The following is a 27093-nucleotide window of genomic DNA, read 5'->3' on the forward strand; positions in this document are numbered from 1 at the left end:
AGAAAAATTAATTGTTAAAGATTTTTTTTTGCAACTATTGAATAAATACTAGGTGCTGAGAGTTGGTTAAATAGATATTTCAGTTTTCAAAGATTAGTCATTGAAAAATAGAGAAATTTCGTCAATCAAATATTGTGCAGAGAAAACTTTTTGCTAAAGAAGCCTTAATCTGTTGATAAGCCCCAAAAATATCTCCAGTCGGAATAATTCCGGAGAAAAACTACAAATATTTCGCACGAAAACTGTCACCAGTGCAACAATTTCTCAAAGAAAAAAGTAAAAGGCATATTCATGTTATCTATCTATGTATCCAATCAAAAATCAAATCTGAATCTCTGACATTAAGTCAATCAACTCGTTAATGGGATCGTCGTCAAATCTAGCAGTGTTAACATTACTGACCACACTCTTGATGCCTATGTTTAGCTTGTCTGTTCCTAAATTGTTTGAAACTTGATTAACAATATATTGCCTTTTCTCTTCATCAAGAAAATTCATCTTTTCCATGACTGCCTGTAACTCTGTGATGTTGCTGAGGTTAGGTACAGGGATTTTATTCGTAAAACATTTAATAAGTTCCATCTGTCTTAACACAGTATATGACGATGTGGTCGATAAAATTAGCAACCTTTTGTTTTTTGGCGGAACTCTTTTAAGGTAAGATTTTAAACATTGCAATACATTATTTGAAAATCTTGGTCCAATTGGAACATAATCGCAAATTGATTCGAGATCGTCAACAACCAAAATATTTAATGGTGATTTATAAGCATCTCTAAAGGCATTATCGATATAACCAATCTTAGCATTTTCAGTCATTCCAATCATTTCATTTGGTGAAATCAATCTTATAAACGGAAATTTAGATCTTAGTGCAATAGTTCCTGCTAATGCTGTTTTTCCAGATCCATCTGGTCCATACATTAAGACGCTTAATAAGGTAGTATTTTTATCTTCAGCTATTTGTTTAACAAATCTTGATCCATCACGAAGAATCTGTTCTATTGTAGAGGAATAATGAATGATTCCACCTCTAACACACAATTCTAAGTCCTCTTCATTAACGCCAAATGCAGGCTTAACTTCATTTAATGCTTGTAAAAAATCATCACGACAAATTTGCATTTTCTCCACATCTTTATTAATTTTAGTGCCAACAATATTTTTAGAGATTTGAAAGGATGTAGCTGATTTAACAAGACCTTCAATTTCGGCCCCACTAAAGTTTTTAGTAAGCTTTGCTAATTCATCAAAATCAATATCGGGATTTAACATATTATTATTTTTCATTTTTTTTGTGTGAATTAAAAGAATTTGTTTTCTTCCAGGTTCATCAGGCAATGATATTTCGACTTGAACTTCAAATCTACCAGGTCTAAGTAAAGCATTATCAATCAAATCTCTTCTATTTGTCATACCAATTACTAAAATATTGTTTAGTTGATCGACACCATCCATTTTTGCCAATAATTGATTAACAACATTATCTGCAACACCTGTTCCATCGCCTCTTGAACCTCTTTGTTTAAAAACAGAATCTAACTCATCGAATATAATGATGTGCAAACTTGATTCCTCGCCTTTTGATTTGTACTCTGTTTCGGCATCTTTAAACAAGTTTCTAATATTTTCCTCAGAAGAACCAACATATTTACTCAAAATTTCAGGACCATTGACAATCTTAGGTTCATTAGCATTAAGCATGTTACCTATTTTTCTAGCAATAAGAGTTTTACCGGTACCTGGAGGACCATATAGTAACATACCTTTAACATGTGAAATACCCAACTTTTCAACAATGCCAGGAGGGAAAATTCTACTTGCAAATGCTCTACGAAAAATTTGAGTAAATTCATTATCCAAACCACCAATTCCCATTTCTTCAAATTTAAAATCAGGGCGAATAATTGCATCAGCTCTTGGTCTTGTTGTTGATCCTTTTAGTTGAATCAACCCATCTCTTCCCTTGAAAAAATTAATTTGAGTTTTGGTTGTTAATATACCTTTAGTATTAACATCTTTTGACTCGTTACCACTTGATGGTTCAACATCAACAAGATTAAAGCATTGCAACGATTGAATAAGAATTTCAAATATAATACCTTTAAATTCCATCAAAAGAGCCTGTGTGGGTTGAAACATCTGTTCATTAAAATTTCTGATAAAATGAGTTGATAACTCATCTTGATCAAATTTTGTATTAACAGCTTTATTCCTATTTCTAAAAGTTATTTCTAAATTCATTGAACCGATATAAAATCGGTCCTCTTTTCTTAATCTATAGGCCTGAACATTTATTGGTTCATTTAATGAAAGATTTAAAAAGCTTCTTTGAGTTCCATTGAAACCAATTGTTCTTGGAGGAATTTCTTCAGAAAACATTGTGGTATATACAAATCTATTATTTATTATAATAAAAGAATTATCAGGAATTCCGTTTCGGCTGCTTATAGCTACTTTATTAGATAAAGCTATCATATTATTAGGACAATTGATAACTGTGTATGCGCTAGAATTCTGCAATGGCTGTTGTTGGTAAGTTGGAGGAGGAGGAGGAGCTGAATAGTTTGAATTGCCCATTGAAAATAAGCCAGAGCTTCCACCACGACCTTGAGAAGGTTTTCCAAATCCACCGCCTGAGCTGAACATGTTAACTGATATAATTTAATGATTTGTGCAAAAGGTAATTGATAAAATAGAAAGAAAGAAGTATATATCAAATCGATGAAGTGTTTATATGATAATCTAAAACAAAAGGACAAACGCAACATGTGATAAAGTAATCCGAGGGAAGACTTCCGAGCAACTCTTGGTTCTTTTCGGTGTTATCGAATTTCAAAAGCTTCGTATCTCCGTTTAAAATCTCGCGATTACCGGCGAACAACGAGAAGACTCTTCCGGAAACAATCAAAAATCCATTATTCATTACATTTTTATAAACCATAGCAAAAACATACAAAAACTAAATAAAAGCAGAGTGAAAACTAGATAAAATCATAAAAAAAATTAAAAACAAAACTAAAGACAAAGATAAAGACAATTAACAATTAACAATTAACAATTAACAGGCAAAATTTAGATCAAAAGATTCAAACAAAAAAGTATAGTTATTTAGAACTTGGTTTCCAATTTTTTATTCTTAAAGATGACGTTACAACACAAACAGAAGAAAGACTCATGGCTAGAGCAGCAAATAATGGATTCATTATTCCAATCATAGCCATTGGAATCATCAACAAGTTGTAAACGCAAGCAAGAAAAAAATTCACTTTGATAGTATTAAATGTCTTCTTCGATAAGCTTAAACTTTGAATCAAAGAAGATAGGCTATCATCAAGCAAAATAATATCTGCTGCTGACGAAGCAATATCAGTGGCACCACCAAATGAAACACCAATATCAGCCTGAGTGATTGCTGCAGCGTCATTAATACCATCACCGACAAATAATACTTTTTTGGTGGTTTGAAAATTTTTGACAAGTTTTGTCTTCTCTGAGGGAGTTTTTTCCGAGAATATATACTCAGGGCTAATTCCGATTTGATCACCAACTCTTTTAGCAATTTCATAATTATCTCCAGTGACCATTGCAATTTCATATCCAGATTTTTTTAAAGTAGTTATAACGTCTTTGGCATCAAGTTTGATATAATCCTTTAAAATAATATAACCAATAAAGTCATTGCCAATTGACACATAAATTTTTGTGCCGATTTCATCATTATCATCATCTTGAATATTCTCAATCAATTTTGAATTTCCAACTTTAACCTTATGACTTGTTTCATTGGAAATTGAAAAATTAGCAGTGACACCAAATCCAACCTTATTAACAATATTTGAAACATTTAATTTGTTATTCAAATTACTAGAAGATGAGAATTCCTTATCATTTTGAAATGAAAGCTTCTTTGAATACTCTCTTAATGATTTAGAAATAGGATGGTTAATATTATTTTCAATCAAATTTATCAAGTGCCAAATATTAACATCGTCCAAATTATAATTTTCTTTAGCAGGAAAAAAATTATAAGAATGGATTTGCATTGAACCAACAGTTAGGGTATTTGTCTTATCAAATAAAATCATTTTAACCTTATTGAGATTTTCCAAAACTTCTCCACCTTTAATTAAAATGGAGTTTTCTGCTCCAACACCAGTTCCAACCATAATTGCAGTTGGAGCAGCTAAACCTAGGGCACATGGACAAGCAACGACTATTACCGAAATTGAAATTTTTAAAGCAACAAAGAATTTACCGTTTATTTTAATTTCTTTGAATAGTTTTTTTGAAAGATTATTTTCATTCAAGTAGTATTCGAGTAAAAACAACCAAGCACAAAAGGTTATTAGCGCTAGACATAAAATTGTAGGAACAAATTTTGAAGCGATATAATCAGCATATCTTTGTAGAGGAGCCTTTTTAGTTTGAGCATCTTTAACTAAAGAAATAATTTTGGATAATTTTGTATATTTACCTACTTTTTGAACCTTCATATAGATCGTGTTTGTATTGTTGATTGAGCCACCAATAAGATTTGAGTTTTTAGATTTTAAAATTGGAGTTGATTCACCAGTTACTAAAGATTCATCTACTTCAGATTCACCATAAATTAAAACACCATCTACAGGAATTTTGCTACCTTGTTTGATTATGATTATATCATTTGGTTGAACTAAATCTGTAAAGATGGATTCTGTTTGCAAGTTATTAATTGAATTAGAATCAATCGAAAGGTTATTAAAGTGATCTGGGTTTAAATTTGTGATAATATCACAAGATGAGGGAGTTAGACTTAATAAATTTGATAGAGTGGTGGTAGTTTGTCCCTTTGCTTTATTTTCTAGCCATTTACCAAAAGATATGAAAGTAATTAACATTGCAGAAGTGTCAAATAAGACCATTGGTCTCATAGATGAAGAGTTGATTAAAGATTTTAGCATTGAATAGATTGAGAAAAGGTAGGCTATTGAAGTTGAGATACAAACTAATAGATCCATAGTTGCAGAGCCATGTTTTAAAGATTTATAAGAATTGATATAAAAGATCTTTCCCAAGAAAAACTGGATATAAGTAGCTAAGACTAAAGAGATGAAATCAGGTAAATACAAACCTGTTTTAAGCATACAAGAATTCTTATGAAAAACTCTATAGAAGAAATGGTGACATAATAAGATCGGAATAGCTAATAATAAGGCTTTTAAAAAGTTGAATTTCCAATACTTGATTTCTTTTGTTTTAGCCAAAAGTTTTAATTGAGTGGTATTGTCGAAGGAGGTAATGGGTAAGCAATCTATGTTATATTTTGTGTTTAAAGATTTAATGATGAATCTGATCTTTATTGGAGAATTTATGTCATAAGATAGTTTGATTTGTTTTAGTGGTAAGTTGATTGAGAGGGATTTAATGTTATTGAAAGAAGATATGGAAGATTTTAGATCATTTGAAGATATGTTTGAGATGTCACCAAAAATTTTTAAAGTGATTGAATTGAATTCATGCTGGGGATTGATATTGAAAATATTTGACAGAATTAGGGAGGGAGTGAAACCAAGATCGTCGATTTTTTCAAGAAAGATTGATGGGTCTATAAAATGGGAATGAACTATTTTTACTTCTTGAGTTAATAAAGAGACAGTAGTTGATTGAACATATTGAATTGAGTTCAAAGCATTTGTGACCGAAGAAGTGCAAGCAGAGCAGGTCATTCCATCAATTGATAATGTGGAGGTATAATGATGAGGGAGAGTTTGTAATTCCAAGGAGTTATGATTTAGGTTAGAGAGATCGTCATTCTCATTAATATGGTTAATATTGTTAATATTATTAATATTATTCGTGTTATTCGTGTTATTGGGTAAGAATAATTTACGGGTATCAATCAACTCAGCATCAAAACCACAATCTTCTATTGATTCAACTAAATCATCAGAATTGAGATGACTGGTGTGAGTTATTTTAGCTTCTTCGGTCAATAAAGAAACACTGACAGAATCGACATCAGGAAGACTTTTCAAGGACTTTGATATTGTTGAAACACAAGCAGCACATGTCATACCATGAACAGACAAAGTTGTTTCGTTATCATATAGTTGGGCATCGTTGACAGTGGTGATATTGGGATAATTGGTATTGGTTGTTTGCTCGTTGGAACGAATGGAGGCGTCAAAACTGCTGGTGTCTGAGTTGGGTAATAATGGAGCAGTTACAGATATTATGGAGTCGTTGGAAATGTGGGTGGGCATCGCAAGACAATAGGTAGACAATATAGAGAATAAATTGCTCTTCTAGACCAAGAGGATATTCTATTAACTAACCTCTTTAAGAAGACGGAGTTTGACAGAGAAGTAGGGAGATGGAGTGAGAGCGTATGAGAATACAGCTGTGTTTGTGCTGAGAACAAGCAAGCCAAGAAGATCTAACAATAGTAGAGATGAGCAGAAGAATGGGCTTTTATACAACAGAAGCAGCAGCAGCTGGAAAATGCTTCTTTCTTTGACAGAAAAAGCTTCCACTGAGCAATATTCCTTCTCCTCGCCCGTTTGGGAAAGCACTGAATCTGCGCAGTGCCGGCCCCAAGCCGAGAAGATCCGGTTGCGGCCGGCAGTAGGGGGTTTGGTTTAACTCTGTTTGCCGCATTATGTACCGTGACGTGATTGCGCGTCCTCATCGGCACGTGCTGAAATCCGCCTTTGTTACCCTGCTGCGGATTACGTAACCGCACAGGCCAATAGAAAGTGGTGTAGAATTGGGCTTTCTCTCTGGAGTTTGGCAGAAGAAGCACCATCGCCAGGAGTGTCTCTATATCTTCGCTGCACCTGTCGTTACACCTGTTACTCTCTCGAAACCAGCATTACTTTCATCATGTCCTTTGTTGCTAGACGTCAATTATCCACCTTGATCCCTCCAAAAATCGTTTCGGTCAAGAACTTGGGGTCAAACCCAAATGCTAAGAAAATGGCCAGTGTCGTCGAATTTTACAAAGCTTTACCTCAAGGTGATGCTCCAGTCAAGAAATCTTGGGGCTTGCTCTCTAAGTACAGAAGTGCCTACTTTGATGGTGAAAATGGTTCCGTCAAGCCTTTATTACATTATGCTCTCTTTATCATGGGTGTTGGTTACTCTTTGGAATACTACTTCCACCATGCTGCTCACAATGGAGAACACCACTAAACTAATGTCGATAATCTGCTTGTATGAATTGACTTTCAATTATAATTTATAATTACTATCGTTATTATTACCATTACCATAATCATAATCATAGTCATAATCATAATTATAATTATAATTATATATGTGCCAACGATTAATATTAGATTAATATTCAATTAATATTCAATTCTATTTACTCCAATTTGTATTGATCCACCTAAGCAACCGATATATATTGTACTAAAACAACCAAAGAAAAACAAAAATAAACTGTTAATACTCCAATCCAATCCAGTCCAGTCCAATTCATACTCACAAATAAATAAATAAATAAATAAATAAATACAAGCTTAATAGAACATACCTTTACTGCCTCTTATGAAGACGTCTCCATATCTTCGAGTCAACGAGTTATCTATGTATTCCTCTGTCTTGGGCCCTAGAACAATGTTCATGTACCCATCAATCATCTGTAGGATTCCATGATACTCAATGCCTGAATTCAACTTGACGATAACTTCATTGTCTTTGATCTCACTTAAAAACTTGGCTGGCCCTGAGCTCTCTTTTTCCTTGGTGTCCTTGCTCTCCTTGCCTGCGCTGCTCTTTGCGCCTGTAACTCCTCCCGTCTTTATCATCGTCTATCCAACACCAGAACTGCAAATCTCGACCCAAATTCCACTCTGCTTCTCTCCAAAACCTCCCCAAAACCTCACAACAAATTTCGTCTTTTTCCTTTGTCGTTTCTCACGGGTCACGTGCGCTTTTATTACTTCTATTTATACTTTTATATATCATCACAATAATCACAATGATAATCACTGTAGTTGAAATAACTATCGTAGTTGAAAGAGTTATCACAGTTGAAATAATTATAATCATGAAAACACTCATACAATTATTCCATTTTTCCCTATTTCTTGTTTTCTTTATACCAACATCTTTAGCAGAGCCACAAATCAAAAACACTTATTCTCTAGCTCTATCTAATATCAATCATCCTCTGCAAAGTGCCATAACACTAGGTGAGCTAACTTACGAAAAAGACCCACCATCTGCTAGTTTTAAAAATACCAATCTCAATAACGATGAAACATTAAATATAAGCTTAAATAATACCTATTGCATCAACATAATCGATAACACCAATCAAGTTGACAATTCAAATTGTTTCTCTTATAAAAAAATCAAAAGTATAAATAATCTATTCATTACAATCGACTCAAGCAATGACATCTTCAAATTGACTCTAATGCCATTGGATAACATCGACACTCCTGAATCTCTATCAATTTCAAATATATCCATAAATCCAATTATTAAACAATTAAAAAACGCAATCCAGCCAATCCTTTTAAAACCAGCAAAAATCAACTATTTTATCAATTCAAATGGTAAAAAAATCGCTAAAAAAGTTAAACCTGATCAAGAAAAATCGTTTTTAGAAAAATATTGGTTATACATTGCTTTAGGTTTTGCTTTAATAATGATCAACAGTTCAGGTAATTAGTATGGTCTCAATCTTAGTTAATAAATATCTAACTTCTTTTGTAACAATCCTCTTATCAATAATCAACCCCTTTTCAATACAATCATCCAAATATTTATTATTATTCTCAATTAATTTTAAAATGTCTCGATAACTATCTAATTCTTCAACATACTTTTTATCAATTTTGATTTTTTTAATTTTCTTATCCAATTCATTATTAATTAATTCATAAATTAATAAATTTATTTCAATCAAATTTATAACAAATTTTAAATACATGAAATTTAAATCTTCATTAAAAGGTGGCTGCAACAATAATTCAGATAGTTTATCCTTAATTATTTTAATTTTTCTATTTGAATTGGAAATTATATTTTCATTCAATCTCATTTCTTTTCGAATTAACAATGGCTTGTTGGATATTGCCGGAATTATATCAAAATTATTCAAATTAAGATTATTAATATTCAAAATCAACGTCCAAATATACGACAACGTATATAATGGTGAATACACTCGACTACCAACTCTCCATAATGGCGAAAATCTAAATTTTCTCTCTGAATTGAAATAATTGATCGAAGCATTCACCCCATAAAAGTTTGACAACCATTCTAAATATCTTTCGTTTTTATATATTTTATTATCATTATTTATTTGAATCATATCTTCCAACGCTTCATTCAGAATCTCGTTATTATTATAATACTGTAGTTTAAACTCATTTATAAAATTCGAATTAATCTTATTAATCTCGGTTTTACTTTGCTCTAAATTCACATCATCAATTTCCAATTTAGAGATTTGTTTTTGAATTGCCTCCTCTTTTAGCCCATTTAATAATTCAATTCCTAAAGGCCACAACGTTCGTAAATCAATTTTTTCTTTGTTCTTAGATTTGCTACTTTTCCCACCTTTACTATTATCAATGTCTAAAATAACCCTAGATAAATTCAACCGGATTATAATAGAAAATACTTTGTACGCAATTTTCCAATTCTTCTTAAAAATATTAATATACAATAAATTTATCAACAAGTTTATATGTTTCTTTGAGAAATTAAAATTCGAATTAAAATTCTGGTCATTGATCTCATTCGAAACACCATTATTATCAATCTTAGAACCCTCGTAATTATTTCTGCAACTGCCATCATTATAGTTATTGTTGTTATCCAATTGAGTGAAAATTGGGTTCAAATAAGGTAGCACTTCATATCCTTTAGTCCTAATAAGAAAATTGGTATAAACCCAGGAGTTTTGATTGATAGTTGAAATTTCTACTGGCTCATGATTTAATTCATGTTCCTCATCCTCATTTTGTTCTTCATCTTCATCTTCATCTTTATCTGCACCTTCCTCCATCCATGCTAACTCCTCATTGCCTTCGAAAACATCACTGAGTTTTCGTTTTCTGATCAACACTTCTTCTCCTAGAGCACTATCACTCTTTTTGCTCTTTTTTATTCGTGAACTGTTTTTCCATTTCTCATTATCTGTATGGCTTAAACTTTTCGTTACTGGATTAATATTCCATTCTTCAAACGTTTCTTGGAGCCTTTTGGATGCTTTTCTGCTCGCTTTCCTTAGGCTTTTTTTCCTTTTTTTCAATTCCCTTTCATCAGACGTGTTTTGGCTAAACTCAGGCAATTTTATGTCTGAGCTTGACTGTTTCTTCAACTTTTCAACGTATTCTTTTAAAAGAATTTCAAGTTTTCTTTTTTTATTATGTTTGCTAGACTCATATACATTGATCAAAGGATTCTCAAACATTTTTGGGACCGCAGCTGAAGATGAACTTACGATATGGCATAACTTGTGCTGATAGAAGAAAAAAAAATATTCTGCGGCCAGTGATGTGAAAAAGTATTCAAATTTTTATTTCGTTTCCTCACCGAATAATCACCAACAATTTAAAGGTTTTATAAAATTTACAGAGAAGTAAACTAAAACAATCAAATTTATCAGCTCAAAATACCTCTATAAATAATATATAAATCAGGGTTGTTAAACGAATATTAAAATAAAAATCTAGTTGAAAGACTATAATTAAGTTTTCCATCGCTAATTCTCTATTAATTTTTTATCTCTATTTTTGCTCCACTTAGTGATAAAAATATAATAAAATCAAAAACATTCCAACAATCAGTTTTTCGAAAGATCAAAGATATCAATTATTTGGTATTTTACATTAAACTATTAACTAATTTGAGCAAAAACTCGACCTAACAACTCTTTTCAATGGATCGGCATAATCATCAAATAACTCTTCTCTTATAAAAACTAAAAATGATGGAGTCTCAGTCGCCCCTCCAGAAAAATTGATAACATTTTCAACACTTACTTCCGTAATCTGTTCATCATTATAACATCTAAATATATTCTTTTTCGCGTCTCTGATAAAGATGAAATAGTGCCCATAGTTGGCTTGACCTCGGTGAATAACAACTGCAAATATCTTATAGCCAAATTTTTTGTCATCTTTGAATTGATCGGAAATTTTTTCTTCCAATTCAATAATTTGATTTTGAATTTTTTCAACTTTTTTATCAAAATTCTCAATTTCCTTTTTAATCACAGCAATTGAATCTTCGCCGACGTTGTTTTGTAAAACATCAATTTTATTCAGTAGAAAATCAACAGATGCAATTAACGATTCTTTTATTGTCAATCCACCTTCCCTTTCTTTAGTCATATAATTCTCAGTCTTTTTCAACTTTTTCAATTCTTCTTTCCACTCCAATACTTGAGTTCTTTTGTGTCTTATTGTAGGATCATCTGTGTCCATGTATTTATCCAAATATATTATATCATCATAGGGCAAAGGATCAAATAGTTTATATAAACACAATCTTTCTCTATCAAACTGAACTCTTGATAATTGCAAATGTAATATTTCGGGTAGTTTAGTTATAGTGACAGATTTTTTTATTTCCCCATCATCCATACTTAAATACTCTTCACCAAAATAGTTGTCTAATCCATCATAAATATCTGCAGGGTGGTCACCCATATTAATATAAACACTTAAGAATCTCTCAATACTATGTCTTGATTTCCCATTATTTTTATGAACTGGCTCCAATAATTGTTTACTTTTTCCAAAGAACAATTTTTTAACAATATCATATTGTTCGTTGCCATCCTCAAGTTTAACCGGAGCTAAGGACGACTCGATTTGACACATAACATTATCTATACATTCAGTAATGTCTTGTTGAGATCCAATATCGATAGCATTCTGAAGCTGTTCAGGTTTAATAACATAATGTATAAGTTTTTCTTTTTCAGGTTGAAACAAATCAGTATGCTTTTCTTCTTCGGGTTTGAACAAATCTGTTTGTTTTTCATTTAAAGTGATCTCTTGTTTTTCAATTTCAATTTCTTTCGGAGTAACCAATTCTGGGTCAGTTTTAGAATCAGAAAATTCTAAACCTTTAAGATTATTCTCATTCAAATCTTTAACAACATGAATTTCATCAATTTCAATGGGCTCTGCTTCCTCAGTTACAGCGTTTATTTCATCAATTCCGGGAAAATCTTTTGTTTGAATCAAACCACCTTCTTTAATTTTTTCTTCTATTTTTTCTTCTATTTTTTCTTTTATCTGTTCTTCTATTTTTTCTTCTGTTTTTTCTGTTTTTTCTACTGTTTTTTCTGTTTTTTCTACTGTTTTTTCTTCAGTTTCTTCAATAGCTTTAATATTAACAAACTCTGAGCTTTGAACCTCTTGAGATTTCTCATCATTAACAGTCTCCTTATTTTTCTTTTGATCATTTAACAATTCACCATTATTAACATTAAATGGAATTTTTTGTTCCATTACTGCTTCCTCATCTTTATCATTTAATTCTTTCGGTGTTTCAACTTTTAGTTCCTCCTCTTTCTCCACATCATCTAAACTCATCAAAATATCATTTTCAGAAGAATCATTCAACCCATTTTTTTCTGGTGATAGTAAAATAGAATTAGACAAATCCCTTTCTGAAGAAGTGCTGGTTTTTTTTAACTTCTTATAAGGTAAATTATTGCTGGACTCTATATTTAAATCGCTGTTTTTGTTTACGTTTTTTTCATAAGGAACAACTGACAACTCTGAAGAATAAGGCGATCTATTCTTTTGTTGGTGTGTGGGTTGTGGTAATGGTACAGTTGGTGGTTTTTCTTCAATAAAATCAACCTCCTGACTGATATTTGTAAACGCTAGATAAACCAATTGTTCAGTTGGAGCAATGTCTCTCTGTTTAGCAGATATCAAATCGTTAAATAGATACTTTAATTGATAAACCAATTGATAAGATCTTTCGACTTCCTTTATAGGAACAAATCGATTACCAACTCTTCTTTTTTCAAGAATTCCATCAACATTTTCTGAGTTAAAAGTCATTGGAAATTTTTTGTTAAATTGAAGAATAAATTCGCGGAGAGGTTTTATGGCAAATAAATATTGTAAAAGAGAATTTAGGTAACAGGTATTTCCAACATTTCTTAACCCAACAGGAAGCGTTTCCAATTCTAAATCATCGGGTTCAATTTTTCCAGTTTTTAAATAAAGAGAAACTTTTTCATTTTTGAGATAGTTGTTATTAAGAAATCTCAAAGCCAATCTCAACTTCATAAAGTGAGAGGGATCCAAAACTATTGTTTTTTGATAATTTGATCCGACATATTTAAATAATTTGCTCTTTTCATTTGCAATTCTTCTGTCTACAATATGAAGTAATTTAAAACAAGTGGTGAACCTAGCAACACCTAAAATGCTGTAGCACTGATTTTCGTCAAGATCATTTGGTAAATAATAGTTATTGTTTAAATCAATATTATCTTGTTCATAAAAATCCAAAAGATAAAAGGATGTTCGATAAATAGCAATGGTAAAAAGAGCTTTATTGATTTTATTAAAATTTTCTATGGATGATAGCCCCTCATCACTAAGTCTAATAGAAAAGCTAGTTTCAATAGTTTTGTCATCACAAGAAAAGTCAACAGTTAAAACTTCATAAGCTTCTTCAATTGTTAATAATTCTTCTTCTAGGAAATTTTTCAAAATTTGTGATTTTTTTGCAGTGGCCAAAACTTGAAGAGATTTTCTTAATTTTTTGATGGAATAAACATCAAAACCAGTTTTTAGCTCTTTATCATAATATTTTTCAATTATAGTATTTTCATCAATATTTTGTAGTTGATAGGAGTCGACAAAATCTAGACCTAAATTAGAAAGAGATTCGTTAACATCATTATTAGAAACAAGATCGTATAAGGACAATTCTTCTGCTACAAAGATTTGCAAATTAGAAGTATCAGTGATATTTTTTAGAGTGTTATTAGAGCAGATTTTGTTTAAAGCAGTGATATAGATATAGGAGTGTAGAGAATCAGTGGCTGTAAAGGTTTTATATAAATGGATTAACAAGCTTTCAGAATAGAAATTAAAAAAACTCAAATTAACAAAACTTTCTGAGTTGTTCAATTTTATGATGGATGAGTTTGAATTGAAATCCAGCGATAAGGTTTCATAATTAATTGATTCGTTATGGTCATATTCTCTAAAGAGATTGAAGAATAAAGCAGGCATTGGAACGAAATTTAGATTTCTAAATAGTAAAGTATAGTTGTGAGGTTTATATTGAGATTTATTTCTTGAAGAAAGAGACCTGGATAGTGTCTTTCCGATAAAAATAACTTCAAAGGCCTTTCTGATGAAACTGTCTCTAATTATGGAGCCATATTTGCCGTAATGATGACGATTTAAAGGTATTATCTCAGGAGTATATTTACTGTAGTAGAATAAAGAGGTTTGGTCTATTAGAGCTTGAGTATCTAGGTCTACAAAGGTCTTTGGAGAGAATTTTATTGATTTAAAGTCATTTTTACCAGTTAATCTTAAGGGACCTCTGAAGACTTTTAGTAGGGTATTTAAACAGGAGATTTGGTCTGGAGGAGAACCAATTTGATCGTCATCATCATCATTTAAGGAGAGATAGGTTGCAAATCTTGTTTGGATTGAATCGTTTTCAAAGTCTTTTAAGAACAAGGGAGTTAGTTCTGATCCAGAAATTTGAATACGAATTAAAGAGTGGTCATTTTTGGAGAAATAAGTTGCATGGTCAACAAAGGAAGGATGAATATTTTGAAGAGTTTTTAATTTTTGTTTCAAGTAGAGATTCAAATCAAAGTCATTTTTGGAATCATTGAGATTGGTTGAGTCATCAGAATCGTTTAAATCGATTAGATTTTCATCAGGTAGATTTTGCTGTTGTTGTTGTTGTTGTTGTTGTTGTTGTTGTGATACAGCATTTTGTTTGATCTCTAGATCGTTTGCAATGATAAAATCATCTTTAATTGAGTTTATATCGATATGATCCAAGTTAAAGTCAAGATCGGTATCGAAAAGCTGAAGATCTAATTTATCGATATCATTTAATTCATCTTCAGATATTCTAAAGAAATCATGTTTTGAGACGGGTGTATCTGAAAGAGGGTTTTTTTTGATAATAATTTTGACGTGGAAGATGTTATTATAGAAATCAGAGATTGAATCGATATCTGATATGTGGTCTGGATTGATTAATATTCCCCTGAGAGTTGTTATGTTGTCATGAATTTCATTAAAAGGAGCGTAGTTCAAATGGTTATCTACAAATAGTAGCTGATAGGGTTTGTTACTGTAATTGAAAGAATTTGACAATTCCTTTGAATATTGGTAGGTTGGGGATCTTAATAGAGTAAAATGAGAATTTGCTTTATTTTTCTTGCTGAGTTGGTAATAAATCCAATTAAGATCTAATTTGATGTCTTCGTAAATTCGGTTTGAGGTTTTGAGACCATCTAAATTTGTGTAGTTTTTAGACAAAAAAGGGTTTGAATTCTGGGATGTGTCTTTGTTGTGGAACTGATCTGGCAGAAAAGTGGTGGATGGACGTTGGCTGAGATCATCCTTGAAGGGGTTGTTTTGAGAAGCTGGCTTTTCAGCAGCAGCAACTGCAGGAACAGTGGGCTCAGAGGCAAGAGTAGAAGTGTTGTCGATCTCCATTTGCATTGTGACTATCAAGAGGTGGGCAGCTGGAACAGAGTGGATGCTGGCTTGGTGGACCTGATCTAGCTGGCCTGAGCAGTGGTGGCAACACAAGGAATTGCAGCTGGCACGAATCAACAGAAGAACAGAGAAGAGCTACTCTGTGCTGAGAATTGGCTGTTGCTGCTTTTGCTGTTTCTGCTGCCTCTGCTGCCTCTGCTGTTGTGCTCTCGCCTCCTTCAGTTGTGCGAGTCACGTGCTCTCAGGAAGAGCATCTGTATTTCCTCAACTCTCCGCGCGCGTCGCTCTTCTTCGCCCGCCCCGACGCTCTCGCCGATGGCCTTCTTCCTCTGCTGGATCTGGAGCATCTTCTCCTCGATGCTGTTTGCCATGATAAACCGCACCACCTCCACCTCCTGGAGTTGTCCTATCCGGTGGATTCGATCGATGGCCTGTTCCTCAAGACTGGGCGACCACCAGGGGTCCATCATGAACACCCTGGAGGCGGCGGTGAGGTTCAAACCCACTCCTCCAGCCTTGAGCGACAACAACAACACTATGATCTGGTTGCAAGCGCCACTCTGGCTACCATTTTCACCGCCATGTTTTTCTCCGTCGTCATTAGCACCACATTCACCATCCCCGATAATCGACTTCATTAGTTTGTAGTTTTGGAACTTTTTCAATATGCTTTCTCGTTGTTCCATGTTTAGCCTTCCATCGAATTTGTACACAACAAGTCGTTTTTCCTTCAAGAGCTCTCTTTCAATGATGTCCAAATAGCTTGAAAATTGCGAGAACACAACCACCTGTTGTCCATCTTCAAATTTACTTATATTCCTTATCAATTCTTCCACTTTGGGATTTCTGAAATCTCTCCCCTTTAGATTGATGTCCAATTTCTCCTCTAGGGTCTTGATCATCTTGTTAATCCTATCTGATCCTGTAAAATTACTTCCGACATTTTTCAAGTCTTCATCGTTAGAGTCTGTTCCTCCAATTATGCCTTTATCGCAACATATTTGTCTTAATCTTAAAATATGGGTCAAAATGGTTGTGTATCGTTTTAATAACTGTCCAGTTTTCATTCCTTCCAAGAACGAATTTTCTGCTCGCGCTAGGAAAAATTCATACAATTTTCTATCAAATTCATTAAATTCTAGTTTTTGAATCCGTACTGTTTTCTTTGGCAATTCAACTAAAAATTTTCCCTCAGAATTTTTCATGTTTTTTGTCCTTCTTAGTATGATCGGTTCCAAAATCGTCTTAATAGCATCTAACGTTCTTTTGATCTCTTTATTTTCAAATGGTAACGTTATAAACGTTTTCCAATACGAAAACCTTGACCATGGTTCAATGTTTAGATATTTAATCAGTGAATACAAGTCATCCAATCGATTTATAATCGGCGTGCCTGTTAATATCCATTTTCTTGTTCCATTTAATAAATATGAAGCTTTAGCTGTTTGTGTGGTCCTGTTCCGAATATAATGGCCTTCATCGATGACGATTCGGAAAAATTTAATTGAAAACAATCCTGATCCTGGAATTTTCGTTATATTGTAATTTTTGATATTTGACTGGATTCTGGAATACTCACTTTGCAATGTTCCATAAGTGGTTAGCATTATCAATGGCGGCAATTTTTTTTCATTTGATTCGCTGTGGCATAAATATTGGCATAAATTCCTTTGAGTGTCATTTCCATAGTAAATGAAACACGAGTACTCTTTATTTGTGTTTGTTGAATTGAATTCGCTTTCCCATTGAGAGAGTAATGACATCGGTACTATGATTAGTGTTGTTCTATAAGCGTATTTATCCTTAATTGACCGGTCTTTACTCTTGGAATGATAAGATGAATCGATTGGACATGAATGAATTAGAGATAAGGTTGATATGGTCTTTCCAAGACCCATTTCATCGGATAGTATTCCACCTTTAACTATTGATTTAATGACTTGTTTTTCCAATGAAAATTCGCCGCTATACATATTTGCATAAAATTCGTCATTTTCATTATCGTTATCGTTATCGTTATCATTATTATTATTATTATTATTATTATTATTATTATTATTATTATTATTAGCAGTATTATTAGCAGTATTATTATCAGTAGTAGTGACGGTGTTAAATGGTGATGGATTGTTTAGAATTGATTTGGTTGAATTTGAAGAATTGAGGTTTCGTTTTGCTTTTCTTTTTTTCTTTGTTAACCAAGAAGAATCCTTTGGCCATTTAAATTTTTTCCATAATGGGTTTAAAATTTCGTCATTTTGATTAAAAAGAAATGGGTTTTTGGTTTCTTTTTGATTGTTTTGATTGTTTTGAATTGACAAAGCGTTTATTAAATCAAATTCCTTTTCTCTGTTCAACATCCAGGACAAACCTTGTTGTTGATATGGTCTTAGATTGATTTTCATTGAGGTTGATGGAGGAGTAGATTGAGGTAGGATGTTGATTAGATTAGAGGCCTGGGTTGATTTGTAAAATTCTTGTATTTGGTTTAAAGTTAGTTTAGATTGATCCTTTGAGTGATCAATTTCCTGAGATCCCAATATTATTAAATCGTCGTCATCATCATCATCATCATTATCTTCTTCTTCTTTATTTTCTTTATTCTTTTCTTTATTCTTTTCTTTTTGATTATGATTATGATTGATTGAAGATATTGTGTTATCATAAGGGTTTAAATTTAGTTTTTTAAATAAATTTGATAAAGAATCTTGACGGTATTTTAAAATGTATTCCGATTCCGATTCATTCAAATGATCATTAAAGTGATCATTTGAATTTGAATTTGAATTTAAATTGGAAATATTTTTATTAAGATTATTAAAATTATTAGAATTATTAAAAGTTTTATGAGTAAAATTGAATAGATTTGAAGTTAAATAACAATCTAGTTGAATGAAAAAGGAATCACCTATTGATAATTTAACATTTTCATTATAAGTGACATAAGCATCAAAAGAGCATATGTCTAAATCTAGTAGAGGAGCGATGATTGAGGAAATCGTTTCGGGAATTCTGCCGATTTCTTTTGTTTTGGTTAGATCAAGTGGATTTGAATCATTTGGTAAAACTAATTTAACAGAAGCAGGAGAATTGAAAGAAGTTTTTTGTTTTTTTTTGAATCTGTTGTTTTTGTTGTTACTGCTGTTCTTATTCTTTGAATTAATAATTGGTGGTCTTGATTTAATGACTAGTAAATTGGTTCCGTAGGATAGGTTCGAGTAATAAGATCTTGATGCCCAAGCGGTTGTTAATAAAGAACCGATGTATCTTTTCCAAGCGTAATTGTTATTGAAATTATTATTAATATTGGGATTATTAGAAAGTAAAGAGTCTTGAGAGGCCTGCTTTAGTTGAGAAGAAAAAATGGAATCTAATTGGGAAAGTGAATTTGTATTTGAATTTAAATTTGAGTTTGGAGATAAATAGTTTTGATGGCTCACAATGGAGGAGTGCTTTCTCTTTCTGTGATTTGCAGGCAAAGCAGATGAATCAGTGTGGTTTATTTCATTGTCAATCAGCTCGAGAGACGTCTTGTTTGCATCGTATTTTTCATTGAAGATTACATGCTGAAGATAAAAGGATGTAGCATGCTCTATGTTATTGGGATCATGTTTGAATCTTTTGTAGAGAAAGGTCAAAGAGGTCGCGTCGTTCTCCAAGGTAGGGCAGATTGAGGTTACCTGGGACTGGAACAAATTGAAGTCGTCCTCCGAGTCGCTGTCGCTCTCCTGGCAACAAATGTTGGCAGCATTGCTGGCGCTATCTTGAGAGGCAGAAGCAGCAACAAGAGCAGACAATCTCTGGTCCATGGCAGCAATGGCACTTTGAGCTTTGGCGATGTGAAGGACCTTTCGCCAACAGCTGCATCGGAAAAACCAAACAAGCGGTGCGCCCTCGGCAGGACCGTGTATCACATGTGAGATTGCTGGTAATGCCGGCTCATATCCGCCCGCGCGGGCACTTCCTTTGAGCAGCGGAGGGAGCGAGCGTGCTTCCTTTGGGCCGAGCGGCGCAACACGAGCGTGCGGCCTGAGGTGCAGAGAAGAAAGCCCCCGCATCGCAGACGCACCTCCAAGCATGTGCCTGCGGTTTGTGCTGCGTGTGCTCCAGGTGGGAGCGACCCTGGGTCCAGTGCTGCGGCGTGCCCCAGCGGGAGTACTGTGCCGGAGAGGAAGACCCACAAGACCCAGCGAGAACAGTGGGAGGAGAGTACTGTCGACAAAACAGCCCAGGACCATATAAAATGCCAGCTTTTCCAATGTTTTTCTCCAGCTTTTTCGATTTCCTCTCGACTCCATCTCTACTCCATCTCGACTTTATCACATTCACCTGAATTTTCCCTTTCTCTTCCTCTTTCTTCGTCACAAGCTATTCTTTGCCTATCTCTCGCCATGATCTCCCACAACTGCATCCGCGCTACTTCTTCCAAGCTCTTGTATAAGAGCTTTGCTTCTTCTTGCCCCTCGTCTATCTTGCGCTCTGGTGCCATAAAATACAACGCTTTCAACAACAAAATGGCCTTTTCCACCTCCTTGGCCAATAAAAAGGGCGATATGTTGTCTTACTTTGACAAAATGCCACAGTTACCTGTCCCTGATTTGAACGATTCCGCTGCTTTGTATTTGCAATCAATCAAACCTTTGGTCTCCTCTGAAGAACACTACAAGTCAATTGAATCAAAACTAAAAGACTTTATCAAGCCAAATGGCCAAGGTCAAATCTTGCAAAAGAGACTAGAAGACAAATCAGCCGATCCAAAAACACAAAACTGGCTATCTGAATGGTGGGACAATGATGCCTATTTAGCCTACAGAGATCCTGTTATCCCTTATGTTTCCTATTTCTTTTCTCACGCTGAAAATGTTTTGCCTGCTTTCCTTGAGAAAAACCAGTTGAAAAAGGCCTCGCTATTAATCTCCTCCATCATAGATTTCAAAGAACAAGTCGACAACGAAACCTTGCCCCCAGAATTAATCAGAGGCCAGTTTGCCTTCTGCATGGCAAGTTTCAAATTCATGTTCAACAATTGTAGAATTCCTGAAAAACCAAGCGACACCACTGCTGTTTACGATCCTTTGGACTTGAAAAATCAATTTTTGATTGTCATTAAAAACAACCGTTTTTACAAATTATACCACCATGACAAAAATAACAAAAAATTATCAAACTTGCAAATCTTAAACCAATTGAACCAAATTTACTTTGACGCAACTTCCAAAAGCAACGGCATAAAACAAAAATCAATCGGCTCTCTAACCACTCTTGATAGAGACTCTTGGACTGATGCTTACAAAGAATTGAAAAACTACACTCCTGTCAATAACAACTCCCTTGAAGAAATCCACAAATCTTCTTTTGTTCTATGTCTCGATGACTACTCTCCATTATCCTTGGAAGAAAGATCAAGATACGCATGGCACGGTGATGGAAGAAACAGATTCTTTGATAAACCTCTTCAATTCTTTGTTGCCTCAAATGGTCAATCCGGTTTCTTGGGTGAACATTCAAAGATGGATGGTACCCCAACCCTACAATTGAACAACTATATTGGCGATCAATTCAAAAAAATCTCCCAAAATGCAATTGACCCATTCAACCCATCAACTCAAGATTCTTCTCTCGATTCTTTAATTCAACAACCAACTGAATTAAAATTCGACATCTCTCCCTCAATCGCTTCTCAAATTGATTCTGCTGAAAAGAGTTTTGATGCCTTGCTAGGCAACCACGACTTGAAAGTCTGGAGATACCCAGGCTACGGTAAATCTCTTATCAAAAAATTCAAATCTTCACCTGACGCCTTTGTCCAAATGTTAATACAATTAGCTTACTACAAATACACTGGCGAAGTTAAACCAACATATGAATCTGCTTCAACCAGAAAATACAAATGGGGCAGAACTGAAACTAATAGAACCGTTAGTGAAGCCTCCAAAAAATTTGTTGAAACTTGGTGCAATAAACAATCTTTTGTTTCCAATAAAGATAAAGCTGCTGCCTTCTATGATGCAATCAATTCTCAAAATTCATACATCAAATTGGCCTCAGATGGTTTAGGTTGTGACCGTCATATTTATGGTTTGAAAAAAAGCATCTTGCCAGGTGAAGAACCTCATCAATTTCTTAAAGACCAAATGACTTCATACTCCTCTTCTTGGTTCCTTTCAACTTCTCAATTATCTTCTGAATATTTCAATGGTTATGGCTGGAGTCAAGTTCATGACTTGGGTTTCGGTTTGGCTTATATGATCAACAATGAGTGGTTGAATATCAACATTGTTTGCAAAAAGGATAACCCAACCGGCTTGAATGTTCAACACATGTACTATTACTTAACTCTTGCTGCTGATGAATTAAAACAAGTTTTAACTGAAGTTAATGCTGAACCTGTTAAACCAAAATTATAATTTAATGACTTTTTATATTTGACATTCTTATTGATTTCAATTGTTATCATTCCTATCAATACCTCCTATCAATATCTCCTATCAATATTATATAAATTTTTTTTTATTGATATAATTACTAAATAACTATATTCTACCTTTTATTTATTTATTGATTTATTTATTTATTTATTTATTTATTTATTTATTTATTTATTTATTTATTTTTTTAATTTAATTTAATTTAATTTATTATCTTGTTTCATTTTATTTTTTTAATAGTTAGAACATCGGGTTTCATTATGAACATCATAACATTTTACCGAACAATATCTTGAATTGCATTTCACACATTTCGTCATGGCACTGCTTCCACAAATGGAGCACAATTTTTTACCTGGCAAATTGTAGAAATTTCTTTTAGGATAAATCGACGAATTTTTCTCATCAAATAATAATTTTTTGATTTCAGGACTGTCTTCTTCATCAATATAATTACTCAACGTCTTTCTTGAACTTAGGATTTTTCTTGTATTGGCTGTCAACCCCTGCCTTACTTTCTTAGTTTGATATTGATCTTGATTTTTAACTTGATTGGAATATGACATTAAATCAAAATTCGGATATGATGATTTATTAAAATTTTTAAACGAAATATTCAATCCGGATTTGGGTAGCTCAAGCTTGAATGATGATTCGTTATAATTCTCTTTATTTAATTCTTGAAGTCTCTTATTTGACTGTCTTTCCTCAATTAAATTTTCAAACTCGTTATAATTCACTTCCTCATTTTTGTTCTCATTATTGTTGTCAATTCCACTTAGAATTTTTTCATTTTCATTTTCATTTTGGAGTTGTAAATTCTGAAGATTATAAGCGCCAGGCTTAAATCTCTTTCGACTATTACTGGTTGAAAATTTTTTATATCGATGGCTACTAGTGTATTTTAGATTTATAGAAGACGAAAAGTAAATATTTGGATCCGATCCTCTACTTATTTCCTCAACAAATGGCATTAATAAATGTAGTTTTGCCTCAACAATAAACCAAATACTATATGGCTAATAAAGCTATGTGGAAAGAAAGCAAAGTTAAGCTAAGACCTATAAAATCAGAAAAAAACATATATTTGATCCCCTCAACGGGATTCGAACCACACTTCTTCAAAACTGAATCTGAGCTTTTTCAGCACTACGAAACCTGCTTCAACTCATATACAATAGAAACATCAAAATCAGCAGAGTCTTTAAACTTTTTCATATATGATAAACCAACCTTGGATATATTTCTAGTTTTTAGAATCTCATATGCTCCTAAAATTATTTTCGAAACTGTTTTTCTAAAACTAATATGTCGATTTGTATGATTTTCATCGTTTATTTTATCAATTGTGAATTTGACTCTATAGCTCCAATTTGATTCTTGTGGAATTGACTTGTTTTTTTTATTTTTATTGCCTACAATTTTCAAAAAGCTGGATAGTCCATTGTTTTTGGTTTGCAAGGGTGTGATTGTTGTTGAAAATTCTAGTTTATTATTTTTAACTCTCGAGACAGAAAGCTCAACTTCAAATTCATTATGAAAGTTTTGTTTTGTTGAATAGTGATTGAAATCCCCAAATAATTTGTCTGTTATTGAAAACGAGTTTGTTGTTATTTCTTTATTGCTTATTTTTGGTTTTGATGGCTTTATCGAGTTTGAGAAATTAGTACCAAGCTGATGATCAAATTGCAAAAATAAGCGATTCATATTTAATCGTTTAAAGGAATAATCATCATCATAATAACTAATATAATCATCATTATCATCATAGTTTGGATTATTATAATCATTATAGTATCTTCTTGTTTTTCCCATAAAATAATATGAATTAATTAATAATCCTGGAAATAAACAGGCAGTAGCTAATGAAGCCAATCCACAGCCATAAATTGAGTGTGAATATAATCCAGCTGTTAGTGTTAGCTGCACTGATGCCTTTATACATTTATCAATTGCAATATGAGTTGAAGTGAATGTTGTAGCAAAAAAAGCTGACAATGTTGCTAAATTTTTTAAAAAATCTTCTGTTGTAATCGGACCGGTATCTAGCTGAGTTTTAATTAAATTTTTTGAATCATCGTTACTTGGGTTAATAAATTGGATTAAGTCTGTTGAATTACTTTGAATTTCTTGACTAATAAAATAATTAATTACGTTGGATTCAATTTTTGTGAAGTTCAATTCATTATTTTGAATAGTTCCATTTACCTGTTTAGATTCAGGCAAAATTGAAATTGGATTTGCAAATAAATTTTTCAAAATTAAACATTGAACTATCAAAAAAAATTTGATTTCGAAAATCATATTTTAGTTAAGTTATTAGAGGTTGAATATTTTTCAATAAATGAAAATAACTGTCAAAAAAACAACAATCGATATAACCGGTTTGAAATATACATTTTATATTCCTTTTGTGTAACAATATAAAAAAAAAGTGAGGTTATTTATTTGTAAAGTAGTATAATATGCAATATACAAGATAAAATAAAAAAAAATGCGTGGTTTTGGTAATCATCAGTTTACAAAAAAAAAAAAAAAATTTAATCTAATCCAATACATTTTTTAATATTTAACATATTTTTTGAAGCTATTGCTCTGGCTTTTTCATTACCTTGATTAATTATTTGATCTAAATATGGTTTATCGTTGATAAGTTGTTCAAAGATTTTTTTTGGTTGAGCTAGTTCATTTATAATAACCTCAGTGGCATAATCTTTGAAGGATTTATGGTCATTAACATTTGAAGAAAGTAGATCTTGCTCTACATGATGTATTGATTTTTTTTGAATACCAGAGATAATATTGATGAGGTTTGATACACCAGGTCTTTCGATGGGATCAAAATAAAAGCGGTCTTGAATAGAATCAGTAACAGTTTTTCTAATTTTTTTTGAAATGACTTTTGGGTCATCGGTTATGTATATACAGGAAAATGGATCAGGATCCGATTTAGACATTTTCTTTAATGGGTTTCTTAAAGATAAGATTTTTTTGGTTGGGGCAAATAGAGTTTTTGGCTCTTTGAAAAAATTTGGAGAACTATAAGTTGAATTAAATTTTTCAGCCAAGTGCCTTGTTAATTCTAGATGTTGGGATTGATCATCGCCAACAGGGACATGAGTTGAATGGTATAGTAGGATATCAGCAGCCATTAAAACAGGGTAAAAGAGTAGACCAGAATTAACAGACATGATGGCATCGATTGAATTTGTATCAGATTTGAGATTTGACTTGCTCTTCCATTGAGTCATTCTATTCAAATAGCCCATACCGGTTATACAAGATAGAATCCAAGTTAATTCAGCATGTTCGGGGATCTGGCTTTGGTGGAAAATAATAGATTTATTTGGGTCCAAACCGGAAGCTAGTAAGCTTGCAATAGTTTCCAATCTATAATTTCTTAACTCGCTTGCGGGTTTAGGAATAGTTATAGCATGTAAATCTGCGGTTCCAAATAAGATTTTTGTATTAGAATTATCATTCTGAGTATTTTGAGAGGTTGATACAGAATCCGAGATATTTTTCCAGACATTTATCGCGCCTAGATAATTACCCAAGTGCAATTTACCAGTTGGCTGAATCAATGAAAACACTGTGCTATTGTTTGGAATTGCAAAATCGTTAGAGCCAAAGGATATGGTTTGGATAGATGACTTTGAGGAGGAAGAAGAAAGCGAGTAGAAACATTTAGCTCTGAATAACTGAGGCTCCAAACAATAGAGCTTTATTAACCTGGCAAGCATCATCAATGTGGTTTTAAACCAAAATTACAATAAAACAAGTGGTTGATTCTTCAAAAAACATGGCCCAAAAAGGCAGGTTTGTGTGAGTCACGTGAAATGTGCAGTTTTTCCCAAAGGGGCATCTCATCAGACCTGAGCAAAAATCGGCTGCCCAAAGCGGAAGGTATGATATAATATTGGAACAGATCGAAAGATGGCAGCGAGCAGTTAGAGTTGGGGTCTTTTATGTTGAACTGACTGCTTGCTCTTACATAGAAGGGACGTTGGAACTGTCCATATATCTGGTTTTGATATTGTTTATGTTAGAAATGCTACATGGGAAGCTTATGATTTCTTGCCAACATCTGTAAACTGGTCTACGTGAACTAAATTTGTGTGGTTAGCCTCTCAAGGAAATATTCAGATCAGAGATTAACTTCCATCTGGGGTTGTTATTCATGGATAGCCGCAGCGAGGGTTTCGTATTTTGAAAGTGAACATTAAGTTTGTTTGGCGAAAGCCTAACACTCGGCTAGAGAAAGAAAATTCAAAAGGCCTAAACCGCAGTCTGGTATAGATCATAGCCAGTCCATGGGAAAGAACAGTGGGCCATGCTGGAAGTCTCTTGTGGGCCAGCGAAGAATAAGCAGAGCCTGGCTGTAGCAGAGGGTATTCTCTTATCGCGATGGGGGCAAAGGTAGCCAGTGCTGCTCCTGTGAAGGCACCTCTGGTCTGGCCGATAAAGCAGTGCTCTTAGTGCTCACTCTTCTCTGGCATTTTCCTCCTGGCGTTTTCCTCCTCGCTCGCATCGCATCTGTCGAGATTCAAGTTGTGATCTTTTATCAATTGGATCAGTAGCTGCAAATCTTCTGCGTTTATCCCCTAAGATGCCCTCAGCTTACTCAGCATGCGGTCACCGCTGACTAACACTGGTTGCTGTAATAGAATATATTGCAGGGTCTGTCGCCGAGCACGTGCACTAGTTAGCTTGCACAAACGGGAGAAACCGCAGCAGTTTAGCTCCAATGCCTGGCGGTACCCTCCTCGGGCAAAACAATCTCGGAGATAAGGCTTTCTCTGTGTCGCGTCTGCACACTGCTTTTGCTCTATTCTCTTATCTGGCCCTGTTTGTGTGACAACAGCCTCTTCCCGGCTAACTACACTGACATATATAGAGATAGTACTTCTGAATTTTGCGAATTCTTTTAATTTTCTTTTATTTCGCATTTTTTCTCTTTACTTTCAACTTCTCTTACCTGT

General features: G+C 33.3%; 12 protein-coding genes across 12 annotated transcripts; 3 read left to right on the top strand and 9 right to left on the bottom strand.

Moving 5' to 3' along the window:
• Nucleotides 1-54: 54 nt before the first annotated feature.
• Nucleotides 55-2686, bottom strand: SEC18 (AAA family ATPase SEC18). The gene has a single exon (XM_020192766.1). It carries the CDS (start codon nt 2647-2649, stop codon nt 322-324), a length of 2328 nt encoding a protein of 775 aa, XP_020048507.1. The 5' UTR covers nt 2650-2686; the 3' UTR covers nt 55-321.
• Nucleotides 2687-2972: 286 nt separating this feature from the next.
• CCC2 (Cu(2+)-transporting P-type ATPase CCC2) lies at nt 2973-6448 on the bottom strand. The gene has a single exon (XM_020191039.1). It carries the CDS (start codon nt 6243-6245, stop codon nt 3108-3110), a length of 3138 nt encoding a protein of 1045 aa, XP_020048508.1. The 5' UTR covers nt 6246-6448; the 3' UTR covers nt 2973-3107.
• A 416-nt stretch (nt 6449-6864) lies between these two features.
• ATP17 (F1F0 ATP synthase subunit f) lies at nt 6865-7173 on the top strand (the record flags this gene model as incomplete). Its single annotated transcript, XM_020190383.1, has 1 exon — nt 6865-7173. One exon carries the CDS (start codon nt 6865-6867, stop codon nt 7171-7173), a length of 309 nt encoding a protein of 102 aa, XP_020048509.1.
• A 332-nt stretch (nt 7174-7505) lies between these two features.
• LSM6 (U4/U6-U5 snRNP complex subunit LSM6) lies at nt 7506-7793 on the bottom strand (the record flags this gene model as incomplete). Its single annotated transcript, XM_020190347.1, has 1 exon — nt 7506-7793. The coding sequence occupies one exon, from the start codon at nt 7791-7793 to the stop codon at nt 7506-7508; it is 288 nt and encodes a 95-aa protein (XP_020048510.1).
• Nucleotides 7794-7966: 173 nt separating this feature from the next.
• On the top strand, nt 7967-8627 carry ASCRUDRAFT_6820 (uncharacterized protein; the record flags this gene model as incomplete). The annotated part of the gene is made up of 2 exons (XM_020191502.1): nt 7967-8569; nt 8601-8627. 2 exons carry the CDS (start codon nt 7967-7969, stop codon nt 8625-8627), a joined length of 630 nt encoding a protein of 209 aa, XP_020048511.1.
• Nucleotides 8628-8653: 26 nt separating this feature from the next.
• On the bottom strand, nt 8654-10420 carry RRN11 (Rrn11p; the record flags this gene model as incomplete). The annotated part of the gene is made up of 1 exon (XM_020191616.1): nt 8654-10420. One exon carries the CDS (start codon nt 10418-10420, stop codon nt 8654-8656), a length of 1767 nt encoding a protein of 588 aa, XP_020048512.1.
• A 451-nt stretch (nt 10421-10871) lies between these two features.
• On the bottom strand, nt 10872-13751 carry UBP2 (ubiquitin-specific protease UBP2; the record flags this gene model as incomplete). Its single annotated transcript, XM_020189606.1, has 4 exons — nt 10872-11983; nt 12297-12325; nt 12685-13347; nt 13390-13751. Coding segments are annotated over 4 exons (2166 nt in total), but the record flags the coding sequence as incomplete, so codon positions are not given.
• Nucleotides 13752-15928: 2177 nt separating this feature from the next.
• Nucleotides 15929-19387, bottom strand: RAD5 (DNA helicase RAD5; the record flags this gene model as incomplete). The annotated part of the gene is made up of 3 exons (XM_020190022.1): nt 15929-16241; nt 16317-19027; nt 19124-19387. Coding segments are annotated over 3 exons (3288 nt in total), but the record flags the coding sequence as incomplete, so codon positions are not given.
• Nucleotides 19388-20197: 810 nt separating this feature from the next.
• On the top strand, nt 20198-22090 carry CAT2 (carnitine O-acetyltransferase CAT2; the record flags this gene model as incomplete). Its single annotated transcript, XM_020190322.1, has 1 exon — nt 20198-22090. The coding sequence occupies one exon, from the start codon at nt 20198-20200 to the stop codon at nt 22088-22090; it is 1893 nt and encodes a 630-aa protein (XP_020048515.1).
• A 254-nt stretch (nt 22091-22344) lies between these two features.
• On the bottom strand, nt 22345-23085 carry VPS71 (Vps71p; the record flags this gene model as incomplete). The annotated part of the gene is made up of 1 exon (XM_020191617.1): nt 22345-23085. One exon carries the CDS (start codon nt 23083-23085, stop codon nt 22345-22347), a length of 741 nt encoding a protein of 246 aa, XP_020048516.1.
• Nucleotides 23086-23260: 175 nt separating this feature from the next.
• ASCRUDRAFT_69034 (uncharacterized protein) lies at nt 23261-24415 on the bottom strand (the record flags this gene model as incomplete). Its single annotated transcript, XM_020191618.1, has 1 exon — nt 23261-24415. The coding sequence occupies one exon, from the start codon at nt 24413-24415 to the stop codon at nt 23261-23263; it is 1155 nt and encodes a 384-aa protein (XP_020048517.1).
• A 236-nt stretch (nt 24416-24651) lies between these two features.
• MSW1 (tryptophan--tRNA ligase MSW1) lies at nt 24652-26642 on the bottom strand (the record flags this gene model as incomplete). Its single annotated transcript, XM_020194422.1, has 3 exons — nt 24652-25593; nt 25618-25764; nt 26559-26642. 3 exons carry the CDS (start codon nt 26640-26642, stop codon nt 24652-24654), a joined length of 1173 nt encoding a protein of 390 aa, XP_020048518.1.
• Between the last annotated feature and the right edge of the window lie 451 nt (nt 26643-27093).

Source organism: Ascoidea rubescens, assembly GCF_001661345.1.
Source record: "Ascoidea rubescens DSM 1968 unplaced genomic scaffold ASCRUscaffold_3, whole genome shotgun sequence".
Taxonomy (NCBI): domain Eukaryota; kingdom Fungi; phylum Ascomycota; class Saccharomycetes; order Ascoideales; family Ascoideaceae; genus Ascoidea; species Ascoidea rubescens.

Bases quoted from the DNA above. Each gene is read 5' to 3' on its own strand.
- SEC18 (XM_020192766.1), bottom strand. From the start codon at position 2,649: ATGTTCAGCTCAGGCGGTGGATTTGGAAAACCTTCTCAAGGTCGTGGT.
- CCC2 (XM_020191039.1), bottom strand. From the start codon at position 6,245: ATGCCCACCCACATTTCCAACGACTCCATAATATCTGTAACTGCTCCA.